Source organism: Sorex fumeus, unplaced genomic scaffold (assembly GCF_029834395.1).
Source record: "Sorex fumeus unplaced genomic scaffold, SorFum_2.1 ptg000078l, whole genome shotgun sequence".
Classification (NCBI taxonomy): Eukaryota; Metazoa; Chordata; class Mammalia; order Eulipotyphla; family Soricidae; genus Sorex; species Sorex fumeus.
Window position 1 is genome coordinate 5,560,799 of NW_026606135.1, and position 23,140 is coordinate 5,583,938.

At 42.4% G+C, this 23,140-nt stretch overlaps 2 protein-coding genes and 1 non-coding gene across 3 annotated transcripts in view; 2 read left to right on the forward strand and 1 right to left on the reverse strand.

Annotated features, from left to right (window-relative positions):
• Positions 1 to 3,642, reverse strand: part of PARG (poly(ADP-ribose) glycohydrolase) — a 102,958-nt gene extending 99,316 nt beyond the window's left edge. The window contains exon 1 of the mRNA XM_056130413.1: positions 3,201 to 3,642. Within this exon, the coding sequence (XP_055986388.1) occupies positions 3,201 to 3,423 (223 nt within the window). The 5' untranslated portion in view covers positions 3,424 to 3,642. The remainder of the gene's footprint in view (positions 1 to 3,200) is intronic.
• Positions 3,643 to 3,782: 140 nt separating this feature from the next.
• TIMM23B (translocase of inner mitochondrial membrane 23 homolog B) lies at positions 3,783 to 23,057 on the forward strand. Its single transcript, XM_056130414.1, has 7 exons — positions 3,783 to 4,013; positions 7,859 to 7,917; positions 10,987 to 11,080; positions 11,289 to 11,373; positions 14,198 to 14,256; positions 16,844 to 16,954; positions 22,502 to 23,057. The coding sequence occupies exons 1-7, from the start codon at positions 3,908 to 3,910 to the stop codon at positions 22,615 to 22,617; spliced, it is 630 nt and encodes a 209-aa protein (XP_055986389.1). The 5' UTR covers positions 3,783 to 3,907; the 3' UTR covers positions 22,618 to 23,057.
• On the forward strand, positions 13,450 to 13,653 carry LOC130038699 (small nucleolar RNA SNORA74). Its single transcript, XR_008794766.1, has one exon. It is a non-coding gene; the product is annotated as a small nucleolar RNA SNORA74 (small nucleolar RNA).
• Positions 23,058 to 23,140: the final 83 nt, after the last annotated feature.

The window sequence follows — 23,140 nt, forward strand, 5'->3', positions numbered from 1 at the left end:
TAGCCTTAAAACCAGTTTTGCAAGAAGCACACAGAGATTCTTCTCTAAAAGGCAAGAGAAACCCCCAATTATGTTAAACTCCTACAAAATTATGGCAATAAATCCCTCCATATCAATAATCTCACTCAATATCAACCGGCTAAACTCACCGGTCAATGGACATAGAGTGGCAGGAACCTAAACCAAACATTCTGCCGCCTACAAGAGACCCACCTGAATTTCAGTCAGGGTAAATTCAGGCTCAAAGTCAAAAGTTATAAAATAACCTTACAGGCAAACAATGTCTTTTAAAAAGCCAGGGTGACGACAAAAAGGAATAGAAACTTCTTCAAAGGCAAGATACCAATGGCCAAAAAACATATGAAAAAAAATGGTCAGCATCATTGATCACATGGAAAATGTAAACCAAAACAACAACGAGGTACACTTCAGGCCAGTGAGACTGGCACTCATCACGAAGATTAAAAACAACCAGTGCTAGCAAGGATGTGGGGATAAAGGGGTCCTTACCCACTACTGGTGAGAATGTAGACTGGTCCAGTCTTTTTGGAAAAACTATGAACTGGTCTTCCATATGAACTAGCAATTAATCCCACTTCTTGGCATTTGCCCTAAGGGCCCAAAACTCTTCAGATGAAAAGACATTTGCACTCATCTGTTTACTGCAGTACTATTTACAATAGCCCACATCTGGAAAGAGCCTGTGTCCCAGAAGACTGAATAAAGAAACTGGAATACTACTCAGCTTTAAGAAAACATGAAATGCTATGTGAGTCTAGGTGAATGGACCTGGAGTGTATCATGCTGACTGAAGTTAGTGAGGAGAGGAATAGATAGATATAGAATGATCGCCCTCATATATGGTAGAAAAAGTAACACAGTAAAGAAACAACAAATACTCAAAGGCAAGAGAAATGAGAACTGATATTTAATAGGAAGCACATCACTGTAGGGGGAGGTTTGAGGCTAAGAGAAGGCTAGGGTGAGGATACTGGACATGGTATGGGAAGCTGACACTCTCATGGATGGTGTGGTATAGGAACATGTCTTGCATGAAACCCTGTCAGTATCAATACTATATATCATAGTGAGTAAAATCATTCATTGGAGGCCAAAGCTCAAAGGGTTGAGTGCATGTTCAACCAGCAGCACCGCAAGGCCTGCTGAGGACCGTTGGGAGCAAATCGCAAGCGGAGCCACGAGTAGCCCCTGATGTGGTCCAAAAACTAAAAAGTTCATACAATTTTCTGTAGAAACAAGCAGATGACATAAAACATGGTAACACTCAGGTGTATTTCAAAGGAAGACCCCACCTCCACAGTCTCATTCAGCAGCAACAATATAAGGTGTGGTAAAAGCAAAAAAAGCACTATAGACAGCTGGAGAATTTTGAGATGACAAAAGATGACGATGATTCTGATAGCACTGAGACTAAAAGAATAGTGAGAATAGGGGACAAGCCAGATCCAGTTTTCTAACCATCCACCAATGACCGATATTCAGCCTATCCCTAGATCATGGAGAGAAACTCTAAGTAGTTCTATCAGGAAGAAAAGGAGAGCCCCAAAAGCAATAACTAAACAAACCATTCCCCACCAGAACCTAAAAAGCATGTTGAGTTCTCTCCTATCCACAAATCTGCAAATGTCAATCAATATAAGAAACACCCAGGAAAATGAGTAACACAAAATTTAAAGTTACAAAATTAAAACTGATTCCCTACCCCACCCTTTTCTCCTAAGAAACTACATTTAAAACTTAATGCTAACTTCCAGGAAAACTGCAAAATTTAAAACAACAGCTTTTGATACAAATTTAGAAATCTAAGCAGTTTAATCAGTGTCCTGTAACAGGTATATAAAAAACATCTACACATGTACAGCCCAACCCACGTACTATTTTGGTTCCTCTTCTGTCCAGAACAAGAAAATCCAAGTGTGAAATGACTGTCCTCCATCACTTGTAACTAACTTCTTTCTCTTGCCTAATAGGACCCACTTCCAGTGGTGGGGCTATCAAGGAGGGCTACACCTGGCAGTGCCATGCTACATTAGGGATCAAATTCGGACTTTCCCACATTCAAGACACAATTTCCCTCTTGAGTCATATCCCAAGGCCCTCCTCCTCCTTTATACTCAAATAAAGTTCATGGGACCACAAAATGAGTCTGTTACAGAAGTTGGAAACAGTTCTTGAAGGTCGGGGCGGAAGTGGGGGGGGGGGAATTTACAGCCTAAATCTTAGCTACATCCTTTTCTCCCCATCCTTAGCACGGATTTTAAAAAGATCAGAATCCTCAGCTTTGCCACCATGATACCCCCCTCCTTTCTATGGTCTGACCTTTGCTGACCCATCCGAACCTCATCTCCCACTACTTTCACCGTGGGGGGGCGGAGGGGGAGGAAAGTAGACACAAGTCTCTCCTCTCCTCCTTTCCTCTTCATCTACCTCCCCTCATTCTTCAGTCCTCAAACCTATTTCCGGTGTCGCTCAGTGATAGAGCACTTCCTTCGCCTGAGTCCCTAAGTCAGAACGCCAGGCTCTGGACCCAACTGCCCCCCACCCCGACCCAAATGGGGCAATCTCATTTTCTGAGAAACTACTTTCCACCCCGCAGACCGGGATGGGTTCTCCCGACTGCTACCAGAACGCTGCCGTCCCTCCCTTAAAGGGGTTAGAGTGACTTCACTTTTTTTTTTTTTAATTATGCAGACTTCTGCCAACTGTCCATCTCTCCGGATGGATCTTGAGGATGAAGACCGAGGCCAACCAAGCTCCGGGGGAAATCAACACTCTGCCCCACGGAGACGGGAATCACCCACCACGCCCACTGGGCACTTCAGAGCGCTACGGCCCTGGGCTCTGGAACCTCAACTGCGGGGCGCTGGGACTCGGCCGCTTTCCTCGCCGCTAGAGGTGGCCGTGTCGCACACCCCACCTGACCTTCTCTCCCGGCATCTGCTCGGTCACCCACCCCGCCAGGAGAGCAAACCTGCCCGGTGAGAAAGCTGCTCCGCAGGCGTTCTCGATGGCAAGGGAGGAGCGTGGCGACGCGGGCGACCCTACGACCACCCCCGGGTGCGCGCCAAGACCGGGAAAAGGGTGAGACCCCAAGTCCCCCGGTGTCCTGACACAAAAGCCCGGGATGAAGTTCGGGGCCGAGGCGAAGTACGAACCGTCTTTCGTTCCCCCCCACGTACCAAGCGAGGTGGCGCTGCCTCGGAGCGGTCCCGCCCGCCCCGGGATGCAGCCTGGCGAGGACCGTGGGACCCTCGACCGCACGGGAGCGTCCTTGGGGTCGGGGACGCGCCTCTGCCTGCCGGGGAAACTCCGGGGGGCGTCAGAAGCGGCAGGCGGAGAAGTCGCGGAGGCGCCCCAGCGCGGTCTCTTGGTGCAGGGCTCACAGCCGGGGCCCGCGCTCATGCTGGGACCCGCAGCGAAGAGTCCCCGGGCCGGCCCGGGCGGGAACGCCTCATGCACTAACCCTGAGAGGGACGGACGGCGCCTTTTTCCCGGCGCCCCGCGGCACCATTCCCTCTCGGCCTCTGCCGCCTGTCTTCGGAAGCTGCTGATGGCGCCGGCCTCCGGGAGTCAGGCCCTCGCCAGCCGCCCGGGCAACTTCCGCCTCAGGAACCCAGCCCGCTTCAGGGAACGCCGCTCCGAGTCCACCTCCGTTCACTTTCCCACCGCCGGAAAGCTGCCGTCAGGCGCGCCTACTTCCGGGCCGTAACGCTGTCGCAAAGCGGAAGTGTGGCGCTTAGCGGGCGCCGGCGCCCGGAAGGTCAGCGTGTGAAGGAGCCAGTGGGAACGCGGGGGGTTCCCGCTGGTTACTCCGGGGCAACGGCCGAGCCGACCACCCCGGCCTGAGGCGGCGGCGAGGAGCAGGCGGACAGTTGCTGGCATCACCATGGAGGGCGGCGGGGGAAGCGGCAACAAAACCACGGGGGGGTTGGCCGGCTTTTTCGGAGCCGGCGGAGCAGGATATTCGCACGCGGATCTGGCTGGCGTCCCGCGTAAGTATCGGGCCTCGCCCGCGAGCGTCGCGCTCCGCTGCGGGCGACCGTGCGGACGTGCTGGTCTATTTTTAGCGGGTGTTCGCACACAGCGTACCGTGGCGGGGTCGGTGTGCCGGTGCGTCCGCCCTTTCAGAAAGCAACGACTTTGGGGAGCCCTGGAGCTCCGTGAAGCGAGCTGGGGTTGCCCTGCGCTCTGGAGACTGTTGCATTGTCTTTTCCAGGTCAAGCCTGGTGCCTCTGCTTTGCTTCCACGCATGCTTTTGTGGACGAGAGGGGGGCGATGTGTGTGTGGGGGGGAGGGGGATCAAGGGGGGACTGGCATGTTCGACGCCGATTAAGAAGAGATCCTAGATTTACAGTTCTGCAAGTAAATCCACTTAAAGGAGCCCGCTACGCCACAAAGTCGCATGTTTTAAGTCGGGAGCAAATCCTCAAAAATAAATCATGTGGGGTCGGGGATGGAGCCATAGTACAGCGGGTAAGACGTTCGTTCTATGCGCCCTGCCCCTTAGACCAGCTTTTTAAAATCTCACTTGGACGGCAGTAATTATCTCCTGCCTAACTCTTTGCTGCTTGAGTTCCTTCAGTTCATTTTCTACCAAACGACTCAGGTGATTTTTAGCTGCTGAGCATCGCCCGGTGTGGCCAAACATAAAATCATGTAGAAGAGAAAAAAGCTGCCAGAAAAATAATTGGTGGAGGAGTCGGGTATGGAAGGGAACTCGAACGGCCATTTGTAGACACGAGACACGAGATCGTGGGTACAGAAGGGTGAGCCTCCTGCCTGAACCCTCTGCACACTCCTGTGAATTTCAGAACATTGGGGCTGTTTTGGAAAATGGGTATTCAGCTGGGTGAAGAGAGCCTCGAATAAGCCCTTGACAAAACTCTTGGCAGAGGAAACCTTGGGTTTCTCTGACAACGTGGGTGGGGAGATAGAGACAAAAGTCATTTAAATTAACGGGCCAGGTACTGTAAAGGAGTGAAACAAGATCAGAAGATGGTAGGGGCAGGAAGCCTTGGTAAAGAGTTTGGGTTTGATTACAGGAGGAAATGGAAGCTATCTTGATAGTCTTTTCTTAAAAAATAAAATCATTTCAGTTGCTTTGTAGAAAGTGAGTTGAAGGAACACAAGCAGCAAAAACAGAAAATAGTTGCTGCTCTCCAAGTGAAATTTAAGTTAGTCTAAGGGTGGCGGGATAGAAGAATGTGTGTGGCCATTGCCTAGCCTGTGGTTTACCGGGCTGGATCCCTGGCACCCCAATTATTCCTGGCATTCCCCAAGAACTGCCGGGAATAATTTCTGATTACTGAGTAGTAACCCCTGAGTAATGATGGGTTTACCCCTACACTCCCAATCACAATCAATCACAACCATCCTGTTGTTCGTCAATTGCCTCGAGCAGGCCCCAGTAACATCTCTTCGTCCTAGCCCTGAGACTTTGAAAAAAAAGTGTCATATTCAAGGCTCTTTCAGAGTTAGAGGAGAATGAGACCCATCATTGTTACTGGTGTTTGGCATATTGGGTACGCCACGGGGAGTTTGCCAGACTCTGCCGTGTGGGCAGGTTACATTCAGTAGCCTGCCAGTTTGTCCTACATTACCCCCCCCCCCAAAAAAAAAAAATGTTGGTCTAAAATAATAGCAATGGGGCCGGAGCAACAGTACAGCGCCTTGCACATGGCCTACCTGGATTCGATCCCTGTCGTCGTATATGGTCCCCCAAACACTTCCAGGAGATTCCTGCTGAGTGCAGAGCCAGGAGTAACCCGTGAGTGTTGCTGGGTGTGACCCCCCCCCCAAAAAAAAAGCCATACTAAGTGTATGCTTTGTGAATAGTCAGCTGACATACAGAAAGATCCAAAGATTTAATTTAAAATGTGGCACTTGCATGAAGCTGTTCAGGTTAAATCCCCAGTCACAGAACCACCTCTCCACCCCCCAAAAAGTATTAGAATTGAACCCTAGTGCTTTTTTTCTTTTGTCCTGGCTTCCTTTCATACGGTGATGACCCAAGTTTCATCCATCTTGCCATAGTTTGCAACTCATGTGACTAATTGGCAGCACTAAGATCTAAGGAGCTGCCTTCCGATTATAGTTTATACATGGACCAAAGAGATTGCTAAAGGGGCTAGAGCACGTGCCTGGTTCTCTCTCAGGTGCTCCTTGCACTGCCCAGCGCAATTGGGTGCAGGCCTGGTGCTCTCCAGACACTTTCAAGTATAATCTGGGTTCCCCGCAGCTGTGTATTCTCAGGCCTGAGCACCTTACTGAGAGGTCTGCATCACCTGGAGTTTGGTTTCCACACCCCAGAAAGTACTGTAGGGGAGTACTCCTCAAACATTAAAACTCAGCAATAAACCAAGCATGGTTTTCCCTTGGGTTTCATCTGTCTCATCAATCTTATTTTGAAAATTTATGTAATTGTAGCTTTTTTTTTTTAATTTTTGGGTCACACCCGACGATGCACAGGGGTTACTTCTGGCTCTGCACTTAGGAATTACTCCTGGCAGTGCCCAGGGGACCATATGGGATGCTGGGAATCGAACCCGGGTCGACCACGTGCAAGGCAAATGCCCTACCCGCTGTGCTATCACTCAAGCCCCTAATTGTAGCATTTTTTAAGATAGAAAAGCTCTATAATTAACTTGGGCTCATTTTTGCTTTTTGATCTATGTCACCCTCAGTATCTGCTGGGTATGAGAGCCTGAAAAACCCCAGGAGGAGGCTATCCCAAAGTGCCAAAAGGGAAGAATGAGCATAGAAAGAAGAAAATTTCAGTCAAGGAGTTTACCAGGGCTGGAAGGTCGCCGCCCACCGGAGTTGGTGATTAGGTGATTAGTTGTTGGTTAGGTGATTAGTTGCCATTTACTCAATCTCCCCTCTCCCATCTCACACACTCCTCCTTCCTAGCCCCTCATTCCTCCGTCCCAGCTCTCCAGATTCTGCCTCTTCCCTCCTGTCTCTCTGCCCCCAACTTCTCTCCACAGCTTGCCCTCTGGGCACTACACCCAGTTTGGTAGCAAAATCAACATAAGAAAGCCCTTCCTGACTACCCATCAGGCTCAAGGGCTGGGGGTATTCCTCTACTCCTAACATCTTAATTAACATCTTAATACTAGTTATTTTTGTGTGGACACAGTAAGAGATACATTAAGGCTTGTAAGGCAGCTCTCCTGGGAACATCTTACCACAGACTCAGACTGCGGTGCTCAGGCCAGATTAATCATTCCTAACCCTAATAAAGTCTGCATCTAGTTATTGCTTTTTGGATCATGACAGCATTTGTCCATGACCACGCTCTTAACTCATAGTTAAGCATTATGGCACTTTGGCCAGGCCCATCTCGATGCCAGGATAGCACATAGCTCATTGCTTACCCTGGGTCCATCTAGTCCCTCGTCGGGACCCTGCTTTGGGGGTGCTAGGAAGTAAGGGCAACTGAGGCTAGGTTGAGAGAACATATTTCCAGGAGGTAAGAAATATAATTGAGAGTCAGTCAACTCCCACATTACAAAATCATAGCATTTACTGTCTTCCTGTACCGTACAACAAGGACATTGCTCTGAATTAACTATGCAAAGGACTTAAAGAGAAGAGAAAAACAATATTTACAAGTCAGCAGAGCACAAAGAAAGAAGTTACAAATAAACACTGTGAATGGGAGCACTGTGGTGGGAGTAGCCCAGTTAACCTAAGTTCCCTACTGCCCGGCAGAAAGGACAAACCATTGTTATTCTACAAGGGAGCCTGTAAATCCGCATTGCAAAACAGCAGCTTTAACACAAAATGAAATCACCTTACATTTTTGGTGTAATATGTTGCTTTGTTCTTTCTCTAGTAACTGGTATGAACCCCTTGTCTCCTTATTTAAATGTGGATCCAAGATATCTCGTACAGGTAAGGTCAAGACTATTTCATGATTTTACTAGTCTTGTTCTTTATCTTAATTATTTTAAAAAAAAAAGTCAAGTACTTACATTTACTTGCTCTATCATATGTATTTCTGGAGGTACCAAGTCTCTGTTCAACCTTTTTTCTCATAATATTGGGAATTTGGCTGCATCTCTCCCTGATATTAGGTTAATAGATAATAGATTAATCTACATCTCTCCATGATACTAGATATGAGATTAATTCCCTCTAAAGGATGTTGAGGTTTTTCCCCATTGTAGAAAATATACTTAACATAAGTTACCATATTAATCATTTTTAAGTATTTAGTTCATGGGTAGGCTGGAGCGATGGCAGAGCGGGTAGGGCATTTGCCTTGCACGCAGCCAACCTGGCTGACCCGAGTCTGATTCCTCCACCCCCTCTCGGAGAGGCCGGCAAGCTGAGAGTATCTCGCCCACACAGCAAAGCCTGGCAAGCTCCCCTTGACGTATTCGATATGCCAAACACAGTAACAACAAATTCTCATGATGGAGACGTTACTGGACCTGCTCAAAAATCGATGAACAACAGGAGGACAGTGACAGTTCATGGGTATTAAATGTGTACATAATATTGTATAGCCATCAACCATCTACTCGCTCACAATTTTGGAAAACTGAAACAGTAACTCTCCAGTCAGCTATCTCCCCAGCACATGTCAACCATCCTCTGCCTTCTGCCTCTCTGATTTTGAATTTTCTGCATACCTCAGATAAGTAGAATCATACAGTAGTTATCTTTTTTTATATTGGCTTATTTCATTTAGTGTAGTGTTCTCAAGTTTCAGCCACAGTTGTAGCATGCATCTTAATTTTCTTGTTTGTTTTGTTTTGGGACCACGCCCACTAGTGTTCAGGGGTTACTCCTGGCTCTGCACTCAGAAATTATTCCTGGTGGGGTTTGGGATACCATATGGTATGCCAGGCTCAAACCAATGTCTGTGGCATGTTAGGCAAATGCCTTACCGACTGTACTATCTCTCTGCCCCCTTAAATTCCCCCCTTTATTTATTTATTTATTTATTTATTGCTTTTTGGGTCACACCCAGCAATGCTCAGGGGTTACTCCTGGCTCTGTGCTGAGGAATTACTCTTGGCAGTGCATGGGGGACCATATGGGATGCTGGGGGTTGAACCCCAGTCGGCTGTATGCAAGGCAAACACCCTACCCACTGTTCTATCACTCCACCCCCTTAATTTCCTTTATAAAATCTGGATAATAACCCACTGAATAATTTTTTGTTTTATTTATCTGTTGATGACCCTGGATTACTGTGGATAATAGTGTACAAATATTGCTCCCAGACTCTCATTTTTTTTTTTTTACTTTTGGCTTAATAAGATGTAGAATTGCTGGATTATATGGTAATTTCTATTTTTAATTTTCTGAGGATCTAACAACTTGCACGACTTCACCATCCACCTACAGTGTTTAGGGGCTACAATTTCTCTACATCCTCATTGAAACTTTTTCAGCAGCTCTGTGAAAACTCACCACATTTCAGCTGGAGGATAGTACAGCGGGTAGGGCGTTTGCCTTGCACTCGGCCAACCCGGGTTCGATTCCCAGCATCCCATAGGGTTCCCTGAGCACTGCCAGGAGTACTTTCTGTGCATCGCCGGGTGTGACTCCCCCCCCAAAAAAAAAAACTCACCACCTTCTTTTGATTTTGATTATGGAGGGACATGCCCAGTAGTGTTCAGGGCTTACTCTTTACACTCACGGGTCCTTCCTGGTGGCATCAGGGGAGTGGTACTGTGCATCAAACCCAGATCAGCTGTATGCAAGGCAAGCATCCTACACTGTGCCATCTCTCTGGCCACGTGGGTCAGCATTTATTTATTTGGGGGATTATTGGCAGACGGTGTTTCTTTGAAACAGGTAAGATTACAACTTTGTAAACACTGTTATGTACACAGTTCCTTAACTAAAACAAATTCATATAAATAAAACAGGATTTTTTTAAAAGTATATATTGTCTTTGTCCCAGGATATGGCTTAGGGGTAAAGTGCATGCTTCACTGAGGACTAAGTGAGGTCCTCAGTTTGTCCTTGACAACAAGGGTGGAAAAATATTGTCTCTCAGAACCAGTCACAGTATACTCTTACGTAGCATTTATCATTACACAATTTTTGGGTGACCTTCAAAGACTTTACCCTGATTTTTTAAATGAAGTAACAGAAAAGAGAATCTACAACTCTTTAAGATTATGATAAAAATATATGCCCCACAAGTATTTAAGAAGTATTTGCCCTTGCTTAACCAGTTCCAAACAATTCTGCCTTATGTTTTTCACTCATTTTTAGTGACTGTTTTGTCTTATACATAATAAAATGGTACTCAAATAGTAGCTGCAGAATGAAAGCTGTTTTCTTCTAGACTAGTACTTCATCAGCTGTTACTTCTCCTGGCTTTCTATTTGTCTTTTTTAGAGCTGTATTTCCTAGTCTGTCTTGTAGTATTGCTTCAATTTTATCATTAACTAAGGCAAATTATAATCAGGTTTACAGAAATAATATTCTGAACAAGAATCCCTCCTGGGAATTAATTTCTAATGAAAATATATTTTGTATATTTCATTACATTTTTAGGTGTTACTGTTGCATAGGCTGGAGCGATAGCACAGCGGGTAGGGCGTTTGCCTTGCACGCAGCCAACATGGCCGACCCGAGTTCGATTCCTCCGCCCCTCTCGGAGAGCCCGGCAAGCTACCGAGAGTATCTCGCCCACACGGCAGAGCCTGGCAAGCTCCCCGTGACGTATTCGATAGATATGCCAGACACAGTAACAACAAAGTCTCCAATGGAGACGTTACTGGGCCCGCTCGAGCAAATCGATGATCAACGGGAGGGCCTTTACCTTTTACCTTTACCTTTACTGTTGCATAAAGTTTTGTTCTTGTTTGATTAAATAGTTGAATTTTAGTTCAAAATTTTATTTTCTGTAGAAAACTAACTTGAAATTTTTAAAAACACTTTGCAATTCCTGTGTATTGAGAGGAGCTCAGCTTCATTTTATTATTATCCCATTAGGATACAGATGAGTTTATTTTACCAACTGGAGCTAATAAGACCAGGGGAAGATTTGAGCTGGCCTTTTTTACTATTGGAGGATGTTGTATGACAGGTGGGTATAATAATTTTTCTCTTAAGTGTCTTCAATCCAGATAGCCAAAAGCAACTAGAGTATTGTTTTTCAGGGCATTTTTTAAAAAAAAATAATTCTTTGCATTTTTTAAAAACTTTTCTTATTAAGTAAAAAATACAAATGAATTAGGGTTTAGGTTTTTGATGTAAAACTCTATTAGTAGGATGAACTATTATTATGATTTTAGGGGCTGCATTTGGGGCAATCAATGGTCTACGGCTAGGATTGAAGGAAACCCAGAATATGGCCTGGTCCAAACCAAGAAATGTTCAGTAAGTCTCATGTAATCATGTGATGTTGTATTGTGTAATAATGTAGTAATATAATGTAGTAATGTCCTTATGTCCTTGGCTTATGAACACAATCCTGAAGTTACAAATGCTTAATAAGTATTAATTTGTTTTCTGGTCAGTTTTTGTGTGTATGTGTCTCTCTTTCCTTCCTTCCTTTTATTTTATTTTCTTTTTCTTTCTTTTTTATTCAATAGAAACTTAAGGGACCAGAGAAGATAGCACAGAGGGCAAAATACTACCTGATTGTATGCAGCTGAGTCTGATTCAGTCCCCAGCAGTGTGCATATGGTCTCTTGAGCACAGAGTTAGGTTAAGTCTACTGGCTGGATGTGACCTCAGTCCCCTTCCCCAGCCTCCACCCCCTTAAAATGGAAAAGAAGGAAACTTGAGGAATCAGATTACTGTAGGCCAGGAGATGATATGGCAATTAGGACATGTTCCAGTTCTGGGTTTGATTCCCCTCACCATTTGGTCCCCTGAACATCGCAGGGTGCAGCCCTGGAGGCTCCCAAACATTGCCAGGGTGACAAGCAGCATTATATCCTCAGTCCCTTGCATGAAACAGATGGCCCAGTTGGTTAAGAATCTTAGGTAGAGACTCTGGACCTGGTGAGCACTTCTTGAAAGGCCCCCCTCAAAAAAGAAATCAAATTATTGAATCTAAGTTTGTATAAAGGAAGTGACTTATGAGTCCCTGTCCCTTAGTTATTACTACTCCCAGCCCAACTTTTCTGCTACATCTGTTCTATAGGTTTATATAATACTGTTGGGGTTTTTTTGTTTTTGTTTTTGTTTTTTGCTTTTTGGGTCACACCCAGCAATGGGCGATGCACAGGGGTTACTCCTGGTTCTGCACTCAGGAATTACTCCTGGCGGTGCTCAGGGGACCATATGGGATGCTGGGAATCGAACCCGGGTCGGCCACGTGCAAGGCAAACACCCTACCCGCTGTGCTATCACTCCAGCCCCTATAATACTGTTTTTTAAACTGCTGAATTACTCAACATTATTTGAGTTGTTCAGGACAAGTAGAATCATAAGACATGGTAGTAAATAAACATGTAAGAGAAATTTCTAGATATACTGTAATTTGACTTGAACACTATATATATATATATAACTCTATAGCTGAAATAAAATGAAAAGCTTAAAAGTTTTTAAATGAAACTACTAAAACCTAGAGGTAGTTCAAAAAGAAATAAAGCATTCCACTTTCGGATTTTGAAAAATTGAAGATTGCAGAGAAGTGAAAAGATTGAAAAGCCCAGAAAATTTGTATCTTCATCCTGCTTGAGAAACACACATGATTAGTCTCCACTGATACTCTATAAATAATGTATTGTTTCATTTTGCATATTTTTATGCTTGGTATGAGTAGAATCACAGTATGTATGTTCTCTAATGGTTCATGGTTTTGTTTGATACATTTGTTTCGTTGGGTTTTTTATTTGAATCTCTCCACTTTTCCTCCTCTGTTACTGTTGGTGATGTTGCAGTAACTTGAGGTTCTATACACGCCTGGCTGTGATGCTTGTACATTTTTATCTGGGGCTCACTGAGAGGTCATACATCAGGTGTGCTTGTGGAGGGGTTACTGTAAAGCTTGCTAGAGGTAGCACTTCCTGGCCATGTTGCCTTTTTGTTGCACTATTCCCTGGGTTTCATACCTTCATACCTGCCTGCACTATGGTGGGAAGTTGCTTGCAGTGCCAGGGCTAAACAGCACAGTGGCCAGAATTGACTGCTCTCTGTACTTGTAGGACATTCTAACTTTTTGCTTGCAAGACGGGATCTCTAAACTACTTCACTGTTCTGGCTTCTTTTGTGTTTGTTTGAGACCTGTTTTTCTTTTATAGTGTTTAGCCAGCAGGTAGCAACAGATCTGCTAGAATTAGAACTGTCAAGGTTTTCATATTCTTCGTAATCATAGCTCTTCACTAAACAACCTTTTACAAGTGATACAGATTTGAGTTAACATAGAACGTTGGTTTAACTGGTTTCTTTACACATAGTAAGTAAATTTTTTTACTGTTTTGTTATGATGATTCTATAATTTCCAGCAGTAGTCAGCTGTCCGGACAAAATCATTCCTGTGATGGTGTTACTCTGCTGGGAGAGTAATGTTTTGTCTTTTTTCTCCTGTTGCCTCTGTCACTGTTCTGGTGGCTGCTGGCACTGGTACAAGGCAGAACTGTGCTTCCTTGAGAGTGTGCTAAGCATTCACGTTGGCTGCTTAGTGCTAGTCTGGGAGCAAACAAGGTGTACTTTCTTCGAGTATTCTAGTTTGACAGATTTTTCTCTTTTATAATTACCATTCTGCTTTATGTTCTGTATTAATTCTTACATTAATTATACTTTTACTATTCTAAGTATATACCCCTCCAAGAAAAATTTACTTCTAACATAGTTGTAGTTATCAGATATAATAGCCTATTTTCCTTAATCTCTTTTATAAAAATACTTTCCAGCCTCATGTGTAATAATGCTTTATGCATTTAATAGTAAGAATCTTCCTTCACCTCAATAAAGGTTTTTAATTGAATCTTCATTCATATTTATATCTATAGTAAAATCTAAAATTTTGAGGGGGTATTAAGCTGTTTTAAAATTAAAGAAAACTTTGGGTATTAGTATTATTCTTACTGTTTTTTAATAGGTAAGGTAAAGGCCCTCCCGTTGATCGTCGATTTGCTCAAGCGGGCCCAGTAACGTCTCCATTGGAGACTTTGTTTTTTAATAGCTGCTGTTAGATTGTTTAACAAATGACTCTAATTACAAACTATTTCTCTTTCTGTCCTGGTAGGATTTTGAATATGGTGACTAGGCAAGGGGCTCTTTGGGCTAATACTCTAGGCTCTCTGGGTAAGTAGCCCTCTTATTTGATAATAAATTGGTAATACAAAGAAATGTACACACATCATTAACCGTTTTCTCAACCAAAATTCTGGTTCTTGATTATTTTAAAGTATCTTTAAATGGGTCTGGTGACTAGTTCTAGATACTGGTTTGGAAAAACCATGGGCTGCATAGTGAAATGATCCCTAGTGACAGTCCCATTTACAAGTGTTTTAATCTACTTAAACACACATATTTTCCTTAGATACCAGCTAACAAATAAAGTCATGTTTTAACTAAACGAAATCATTTTAGTCCAAGGCAAATGACTTTTTGTGTTAGCAAAGGTTCAGGATCTTGTATCTTGTACTGTCACCAGTAATTTGGACCTTTTGCTTTGTTTCCTTAGTAGTCTATTCAGCATTCTGTTTAATTATGTAGATTTCCCCATCTTAATTGCCAGAGCAATAAGGGCCTTGAAGATACGAAAGAAGGTAGCATTTTAAGTAATTGGTGATTTAGTAGTTCTTAGAACTTAATTTAGCACTTTTGATTTGTCATAATTCATAATAAACTTCTGAAAATTTTTTTAGTTTATTTATTGAATCACTGTGAGAAGTTACAAAGCTTTCAGGTTTAAGTCTCGGTCATACAATGATCAAACACCCATCCTTTCACCAGTGCACATTCTGCACCACGAAGAACCCTAATACACGCCCCTTCCCACCCCTCCCGATGTCTGTGAGACTAATGATTTCTACTTAACTCTCTCCCTCCTTTGATTACATTCGTTATTTCCACAAAAGATGCACCATTATTATTTGGAATTTCCTCCCAACAATCAGAACTGCTGAAAAGGCATTGTGAAATAATTTGTTTTCTTTTGCATGTTATGCAGACCATATGACTTTGGATTTCTGATGTTTTACTAATTAAGTCTGGAGGGATTTCTGCCCAAAGCCAGATAATTACGAGATTGGTTTGTGTGCCTCTGAGGCCATGGCCGTGCCTGAGAGCCGCTTGTGGGGGGCAACTCATGGCCTCGGTAGGGCATTAAGGACGTGCCGGTTACGCCCCCCACCCCCACCCCCATCTCATGAGGCTGCAGTTGCCAAGTCACCACTCGCTCATACCTGGCTGTCCAATAAGCTCCGAGGTGGTGGCCACTGTACTGGGGGGTGCTGGGGGGGACGGAAGAGACAGACACCCTTTCCCTCCTGGTGGGGCACGGCACCATAGTTTAATGCATAGTCCATTCACATTTCTGCTGCAAGCTGCTGAGTTCTGAATTAGGTCTGTGTGCCTCTGGGGCCATGGCCTGAAAATGTTTTTAACTGTGCAAGGGAAGAAGTCAGCGTCACATTAAAAACTGGGAAAAGTGTCTGTGTAATTTAGTATAGTTCTAACTTTTTTATGGTAGTAGTGTATTTTTACACCACGAAGCCAAATTCAAGTTTAATATCACAGTAAATTTGCTGCTCTCATATGCTGCTCATTTGTGTCTTGCCCATGCCACCCTGCTCGCCCGCCCCTTCCCAACTTCCTTCATTCCTCTTTGATTGTTTATGTACCCAGAGCAGAGGTTCCCAAATTTATTGGCCTCTCACCCCCCTTATAGGAAAAAGAAATTCATTTGCTCGTTCCATTTCCGTAGTAATCTGCCTTCTTAAAATAAACAAAGAGCACTTCCCGAACTGTGCCCAAGGCCAGTACTACCATCCTGGAGCTTTTCAGTTAGTTTGAAACAGGAACCAGCATAGAGTTAAATAAGCTGAAATTGAAAAAAAGGTTCTTTTTAGAAGTATTGAGAATAGAAGAGTAATAAGATTGAGCTAAGTATGATAATGCTAAGAAGTTAAATGTGCGTATAATTTTGAAAAGTGAGAAGTACTGATACATTCATAGCTGATTGAATCTTCATAGGCATACAAAAAGTGGTTTGTGGGAAATCCTGTTAAAACTAAATAGTACTGTCGTTACTGTATTTGCATGTGCGGGAACCAAAACTCACATTTTTTAAGTTGCATTTTTCTTAAAATACAAATATATAGGTTTCTTTTTATGTTTTTAAATTCAAAGTATGGCTCTTTATAGCATAAGAAAATTAAAGTTATTCTTCTTGGGATTCCCTGGTGATACTTTGCATACGACTATCAATGTTTCTGAGTCTTTTCCAAACTTATTCTGCATATCCAAAGGCATACATTAATTGCCTACATATTCTAGTGAATATAGTTTTTCCTATTTTTGTTTTAAGCAAATACATAATACTCCATTATATGGAAAGTTATTTTCTGGATCCATCTCTTGGTGTGCATTTTACTTACTGCTGGGCTTTTGCTGTTACAACATTCTCACTGACCATTATATCTCTGAATACAAATGATTGTTGTTTGTGGGGTATGGATTCTAAATATAATTACATGTAGACTTTCAGTACTTTTCAAGTTACTGATTAGTCTGGGGCCAGAGTGATAGTACAGTATCATTGTACTGTGCATTGCAAGTACTACCAGAAGTGATCCCTGAGCCCAGAGTTAGGAGTAAGTCCTGAGTACTGCTGGGTGTGGCCTAAAAACAAACAAATTACTGATTAATTCCATTTTTTCCATAGCTTTGCTCTATAGCGCATTTGGTGTCGTCATTGAGAAAACAAGAGGTGCAGAAGATGATCTCAACACAGTAGCAGCTGGAACCATGACCGGCATGTTATATAAATCTACTGGTAGGTATTATTCAATAGAAAACTGTCTTTTTTATATTATTTCATTATTTTTCCAATTTTTATTGAGGCATTGATTTACACTACAATCATGTCTTTTGTTTCTGTTTTTAAATTCAAAGTATGGCTCTTTATAGCATAAGAAAATTAAAATTGGTTGGTTTTTGTTGTTGTTTTTGTTTTCTTTTGTTTGTTTTGGGGGTTTTTTGTTTGTTAGCTTTTTGGATCATACTCGGCGATGCACAGGGGTTGCTTATGAATTATTCCTGGCGATGCTCGGGGGACCATATGGGGTCCTGGGAATCGAACCGGGATAGGCCGCATGCAAGGCAAATGCCCTACCCACTGTGCTATGGCTCCAGCCTCATGTCTTTTGTTGTTTTAATGGGAAGTTTTAAGATCTGATCTTAAAACAACTTTCAAATGTACACTATTGTATTTTTGTCACTATGTTACATCCTTGTTAAGTTAGCTCTCGATATAGTGAATTGCATATTTGTTGTTCTGAGTTTTTAAAATTTATTTTAATAGTATTTTGTTTCTTTTGGTTGGGGGAGGGGGTCCCACATCATGCTCAATGGAGCTGAGAGCCACTTTGATGATGCGGTCCTATTGTGCTAGGAGGTTCAGTGCTTGGGCAGTGATGCATTTCCTGTAGACACCACAGGCCACTATAGTGAGGTTATACTAGGTTATACTCTGGGAGCTTACAGGGTCATGTAGTCCTGGGGATCAGCCTTAGGGCCTTGAACATGCTGAGCAGGTGTTCTGGCCCTTTGTATTACAAGCTATCTCCCCATTTCCTTTTGTTGTTTGTTTTTTAGGGCTGGAGCGATAGCACAGCCGGTAGGGCGTTTGCCTTGCACGCAGCCAACATGGCGCCAGTTTGATTCCTCTGCCCTTCCCTCTCGGAGAGCCTGGCAAGCTGCCGAGAGTATCTTGCCCGCACGGCAGAGCCTGGCCAGCTCCCCGTGACGTATTCGATATGCCAGACACAGTAACAACAAAGTCTCCAATGGAGACGTTACTGGGCCCGCTCGAGCAAATCGATGAACAACGGGAGGACCGTGACCGTTGTTTGTTTTTTAAAACAATTTTTTCCTGGCTCTTCCCTTTGTTGTTCTTATGATAGTGGGTCACACGTTTGGTTGTGCATTCCAGAGCCACATGCCTAGTGTCTATATTCTCGTACTGGGTCTAGGTCACTAGGGATGCCTTTCAGTTTAGTTGCAGTACTTGCTCATTGTGTTCACTAGGAGTCGTATTAGTTGTGGCATTCACACATACTTCAGATTATAGAATTTGCTGGGATTCACACTCTTTAAGTCATCTTACCTGGCAGAGGTGCTTGTACATTTTATTCTTGCTGAGGCTCAAACACTTTTGTTGCAGCGTTCATACATCTGGCTACAATGGGCTGTGGATTACACAGTTTAATGCCAGGGATCACAGACAAGAGTTGACAAGACTAAGATGTCAGTGTGGGCAGCACTGAGAATTGAACCCCTTGCCTCATACTTTCAAGATAGGAAGTTGCCACTGAGCCAGCCATTCTCCGGCCTCTGAATTATAATGTACTTTATAATTGTCAAAGGTAAACTTAGTATTTTCCGAAACCTTGTGGTGGTCTGTGGGTTTTTTAAACTATAAACAATATAAAATCGAAACTTTTATATTGTTTATAGTTTATGAAGCTTTCTTTTTCATTTATTCCAAGTTCTAAGTCTCCTCCCTCACCCCCCCACCCATGAACCGTTTTTCAAATGTAGAGTTCAGTAATACTAAGTATATTTTAACTATATTCATGTTATGAAGTCTGTAGATCTTTTTCTCCTCTTGGAAAAGTGAAACTCTTTTACCCATTATATAATAGTTAGTTTCCTTTTCCCCCTCAAGTACTGAATGTAAGTGAAATCACAAAATTTTGTTTTTTGTGTTTGGGGTTTTTTCTGGGTTGATGGAGACTGACATGTTACACATAAATCCTAGTGTATCATCATTTAGTTAATTCATGTTATAGCAAGTGTCTGAATTTATTTTTTTAAATGGTTTTGTGGTTACACCTGGTGGTACCCTAGCTGTGAGCTATCTTCCAATCATAACTTTTTTAAGACTGAATAATACTTTATTATAATACTACTACTTTATAATAATGGTAATAATCTTGTATGATAGTGAAACAAGGAGAGGAAAATTACCTAGTAGTCTTTCTTTTATGGTCCCTCATTTTAGCAGTTGTGAAGTTTACCACGTATCACCTAAGTTGGGGTTCTTATTCCAAGCCCCTTGAACTTCTTTAAGTATTTTCATGGAATATTTTACCTTAGACTTTTACCTCCAATCATATCTACTGTTTTGGGGGTGGGGAGGACAGAAGGGAGTTGAGGCAATATACTTAAATATACTGAAAGATCATTTTCCCATGTTCAGAAGAAGTACAATTAACCTTTCTGGAAGAGTTGTGTAAGGATTTAAGAGGTAGAAGGTAAAACTAGTCATATGTTTGGTTTGCTTTATAGAGATTGATTATTGGCCTTATTTGGTTACTCTGAGTTCAGAACAAGTATATTTACCAATCACCTTCCTGTGCTTTAGTTGACAGAAGTTGTTTGATTACAGAGGCATTCGTTTTTAATAGATAAACCAGTTAGAAAAGTGGAAATATAAAGTGAACACATGGTTGATCTGTGATAAAAGGCTACCTGTTGAGTCAGGCTTAATTGTGCTTAGTAAACCAAACACTGCTTATGTTTCTATTTCATTGCTAGAAATAATTTGTACTTTTCAAAGAAGAAACTTGCAGACCACAGATGGCTCAGTGCATGCCTTTCATGTAAAACCCTGGATCCCATCCCTGCACTGAAGTGGTGGGGTGGGGGGAGAGGATACATGTCAAGCAGTTGCTTAAGTTATTTGAATTTTTTCTTGACGACCCATTTTATTAAAAGGTAAAACTTTATTAGGGTTCGTGTCCCATAGGTGAAGAAGTGTATTTAATATAAACATCAAAATGCTACAGCACAGTCCCTCTGCTCACAGCCACTGCAACTACAGAATGGGGACAATGAATCCAGTGCCGTTCATCAGTGCCATTAGAAAAGCACCCCAAGTTTTACCTAGGTACACCTAGAAAGGGCTTCTGGGGCTCGAAGGGGGGAGGTGGGACTGTATCTTTCATTTTCCAGAATGAAAGATAGTACTAGTTTTCATGGTGCTCGCCCAGGCCCCAAGCCCCAGAGAAACCCCTTGTTTCTGGCTCCCTGAGGGATCAGTCTGTTGTTCACTTCTGTCCAGTTCCTCTCTTGTCCCTCAGCTCCTGATGGCAGCATCCTTCATGGGCCCTGTTATTTCCAGAGTCCTCTCCAAACCCCAGAGCTCAGCCACTGACCCACCCACCCTGAATTTCAGTGCAATAAGGGTAAATTTTTCCTAGGGAACATAATATGCAATTGCCGTTCCCAGTCTTAAAGCCTTGTATTATCAATTTCAGTGTTTACTCCCATTACAGAGGCTTGATATTTGATAACTCAGAACTAGTGTGAAAATCCTTCCAAACTGGTAAAGTAGAAGCCATATTCTTAGGACACATAAATGAAAGGACCAACTAGAAAGAATAGTTTGTAGATATTTCTGAGGTTGCCTTCAAAATTCCATGAATCTGTAATTGACTTTGTCTGAAAGTCCTTAAAGGGGAGTAAGTCTGAAGTTGAAATGTTAGGTCCTAGAAAATACAGTGTAAAGTTATATTTTAAATTGTTTGTCCTTCATCGTTCTTCTCAGTGGTGAGAATAACTTCAAGTTTTGCAAGCTGCTTGATAGAACCTCATAATACTCAAGTTTAGTCTTTTAATCGAACCACAGTGATGTCATTGCAGATGTTAGCATTTATTCATTCTACTCCACTTAGTTTTCCCATGGGGGGGGGGGGGTGTTTGTTCTCATCAGTTTGTTTTTAGCTCCTACCACTTTGTATTGGCTTACTGGTCAAAGATGGAAGACTATTTTAAATGGATGATCATGTTAATTGTCTTTCGGCGTTTTTTCTTGTGGTTGGTTTGGTTTGGTTTGGTTTGGTTTGGGGCCACACCTAGCTGGTGTCCAGGGTTTACTCCTGGCAGGATGAGAACCATACGGAGTTTCAAGAATTGAACCTGGGTCGACCATGTACAAGGCTCTACCTGTTATACCATCTCTGACCCAATACTTAAAATTGTTTAAATTAGATTAAATGTACATCTTCAATTTTTTCAGTCACATTGAACTGATACTTTTCATCTAAATATGAATTAAGACTAAGAAAGAAGTGATGTGGAACTTCCAGGAGCTATATTCATTTTACTTCAATAAAAACTTTTCAATGTCTCTGATCCCTTTTCCACATACCTGATAGTTGTGTATAGATTTCTGCAGCTTTTTTTTCACTGTTTTAGAGGTAATTGGGATATTTACCATCAGAATGTAAGCAAGTCCGCTATCAGAAGTCACCAGACTAGAGAGACTTGGAGGGAGTGACCCTTTGATCTTAATCAGCCCAAGCCATCTGGCAGGACCTTCATTACAGAAATAGTAGATCTGAAGTGTTGTCACTGAATTTCACAGAAATACTGGGTCGTAGTCAAAGGGCCTCTAATAGTCACTGGACCACACCTCTATTCCACTTTTGCCCTCCTAACAAAAGACTTGGAACCAGTATGCCATAGAGTCTGGACTACCTAATGTTCATGGCCCCTATTCTTATTTGGGGATCATTTTCAGATAATTCTCCAGTAGCATTTCAAATAAAATATACTAAGTTTTTTTTCACATGATAAATGGCTTATTTATTGTGAAGCAAAAACAGTTCAAAGTCTACTCCTTGAATGTTTTTCAAATAGTTTGATGATGGTAAGTGCCTTGTTGCTTATTAAAGATTTTCTGCACGTCGATGTAGGAATGGGGCCAGCCAGGGAGTTGGTAATTAGTAATTAGCATCTAACCAAAGACTTGGTTAATAGCATGTTATCACCATACCTCAGTTAGTGTTTGGAGTATCTGTCCAGAGTCCAAAAGCTGTTAATACTATTTCCAAGGAGGTATCAACTTGTTTACATTATAATTGAGTCCATTAACAGAGCTGGTTAAATTCTAAACTACATAACCAACAGAAATTATTGATCTGGTAGGGATTTCAGTAATAAAATCTAGGGCCCATGATAGCTTAGAATGGCTGAGTTCCATGCCAGTAGTGAATTTTCCTTAGCCTCCACTATTGTATGGTGTATGGCTCTGAATCCTGTCTTGGGAGGCCCCTTTAAAAAGAAAAATGAGTCAAGGCATTGTAGGAATAAATCAAAAAGAAAGAAGTGATTTTAGGTATAAATTGCGAAATTAGAAGTGAAAAATAAATGAAAATCAAGTATATTTGACTTAGCAGTCTCGAATTTATCTTTGTTTCTTTTAAAACATAGAGATGTAATATTTATGGATATGAATGCTGAGTTTTGTGAAGTTTACTTGTTTGATATTAAATGTACAAAACAAGACTGTTTTCACACTCCTTTTCTCTCCTAGGTGGACTTCGAGGGGTAGCACGAGGTGGTCTAGCAGGACTAACACTTACCAGCCTCTATGCACTATATAATAACTGGGAGCACATGAAAGGTTCCTTGCTCCAGCAATCTCTCTGAAGATTTTGCCAACTCATGGATGGAGGACACTTTAGTCATTCACGTCAACTTCTAAGTCAGTCTGGAGTTACTCTTTTACCTACAATTAGTTTGAAAAAAAAAAAAACGGAAATTCTGATTTGCTACATGAAGATCATGGATAGCTGACCAGGACTGGCATTCCTTCCAGCCATTATGAGTTGAAACCAAAACACTCTGGTGGCTGAGTAATGTGGTTCTCTTCTCCTTTGGAGAAAGTGTTTTATCTACTCTGTCTTCTATACCCCTGGAGCTAGAAAACCACTTACCAAATTCCGGTCACGCTTGTTATATGGATACTGTTATCACCATGTTTGCTCATTTAATAATCAAATCTGTAATACCCTGTATTCACAATAAAGGGTGAAAATAGAACCAAAGCCCAACCTAAAAATAAATGGTCTCTCCTTTTAAAAACTGAAGTGAAAGTTATTCTTGACTTTTCAGCATTTTTTGAACCAGAGATTAAAACATTTCAGGTATTAGTGTTGAAATGAGGTACTGA

Bases quoted from the DNA above. Each gene is read 5' to 3' on its own strand.
- TIMM23B (XM_056130414.1), top strand. From the start codon at position 3,908: ATGGAGGGCGGCGGGGGAAGCGGCAACAAAACCACGGGGGGGTTGGCC. The intron at 7,918-10,986 runs GTAAGGTCAAGA...TTATCCCATTAG, and splicing joins ATCCAAGATATCTCGTACAG to GATACAGATGAGTTTATTTT. The intron at 16,955-22,501 runs GTAGGTATTATT...TTTCTCTCCTAG, and splicing joins CATGTTATATAAATCTACTG to GTGGACTTCGAGGGGTAGCA.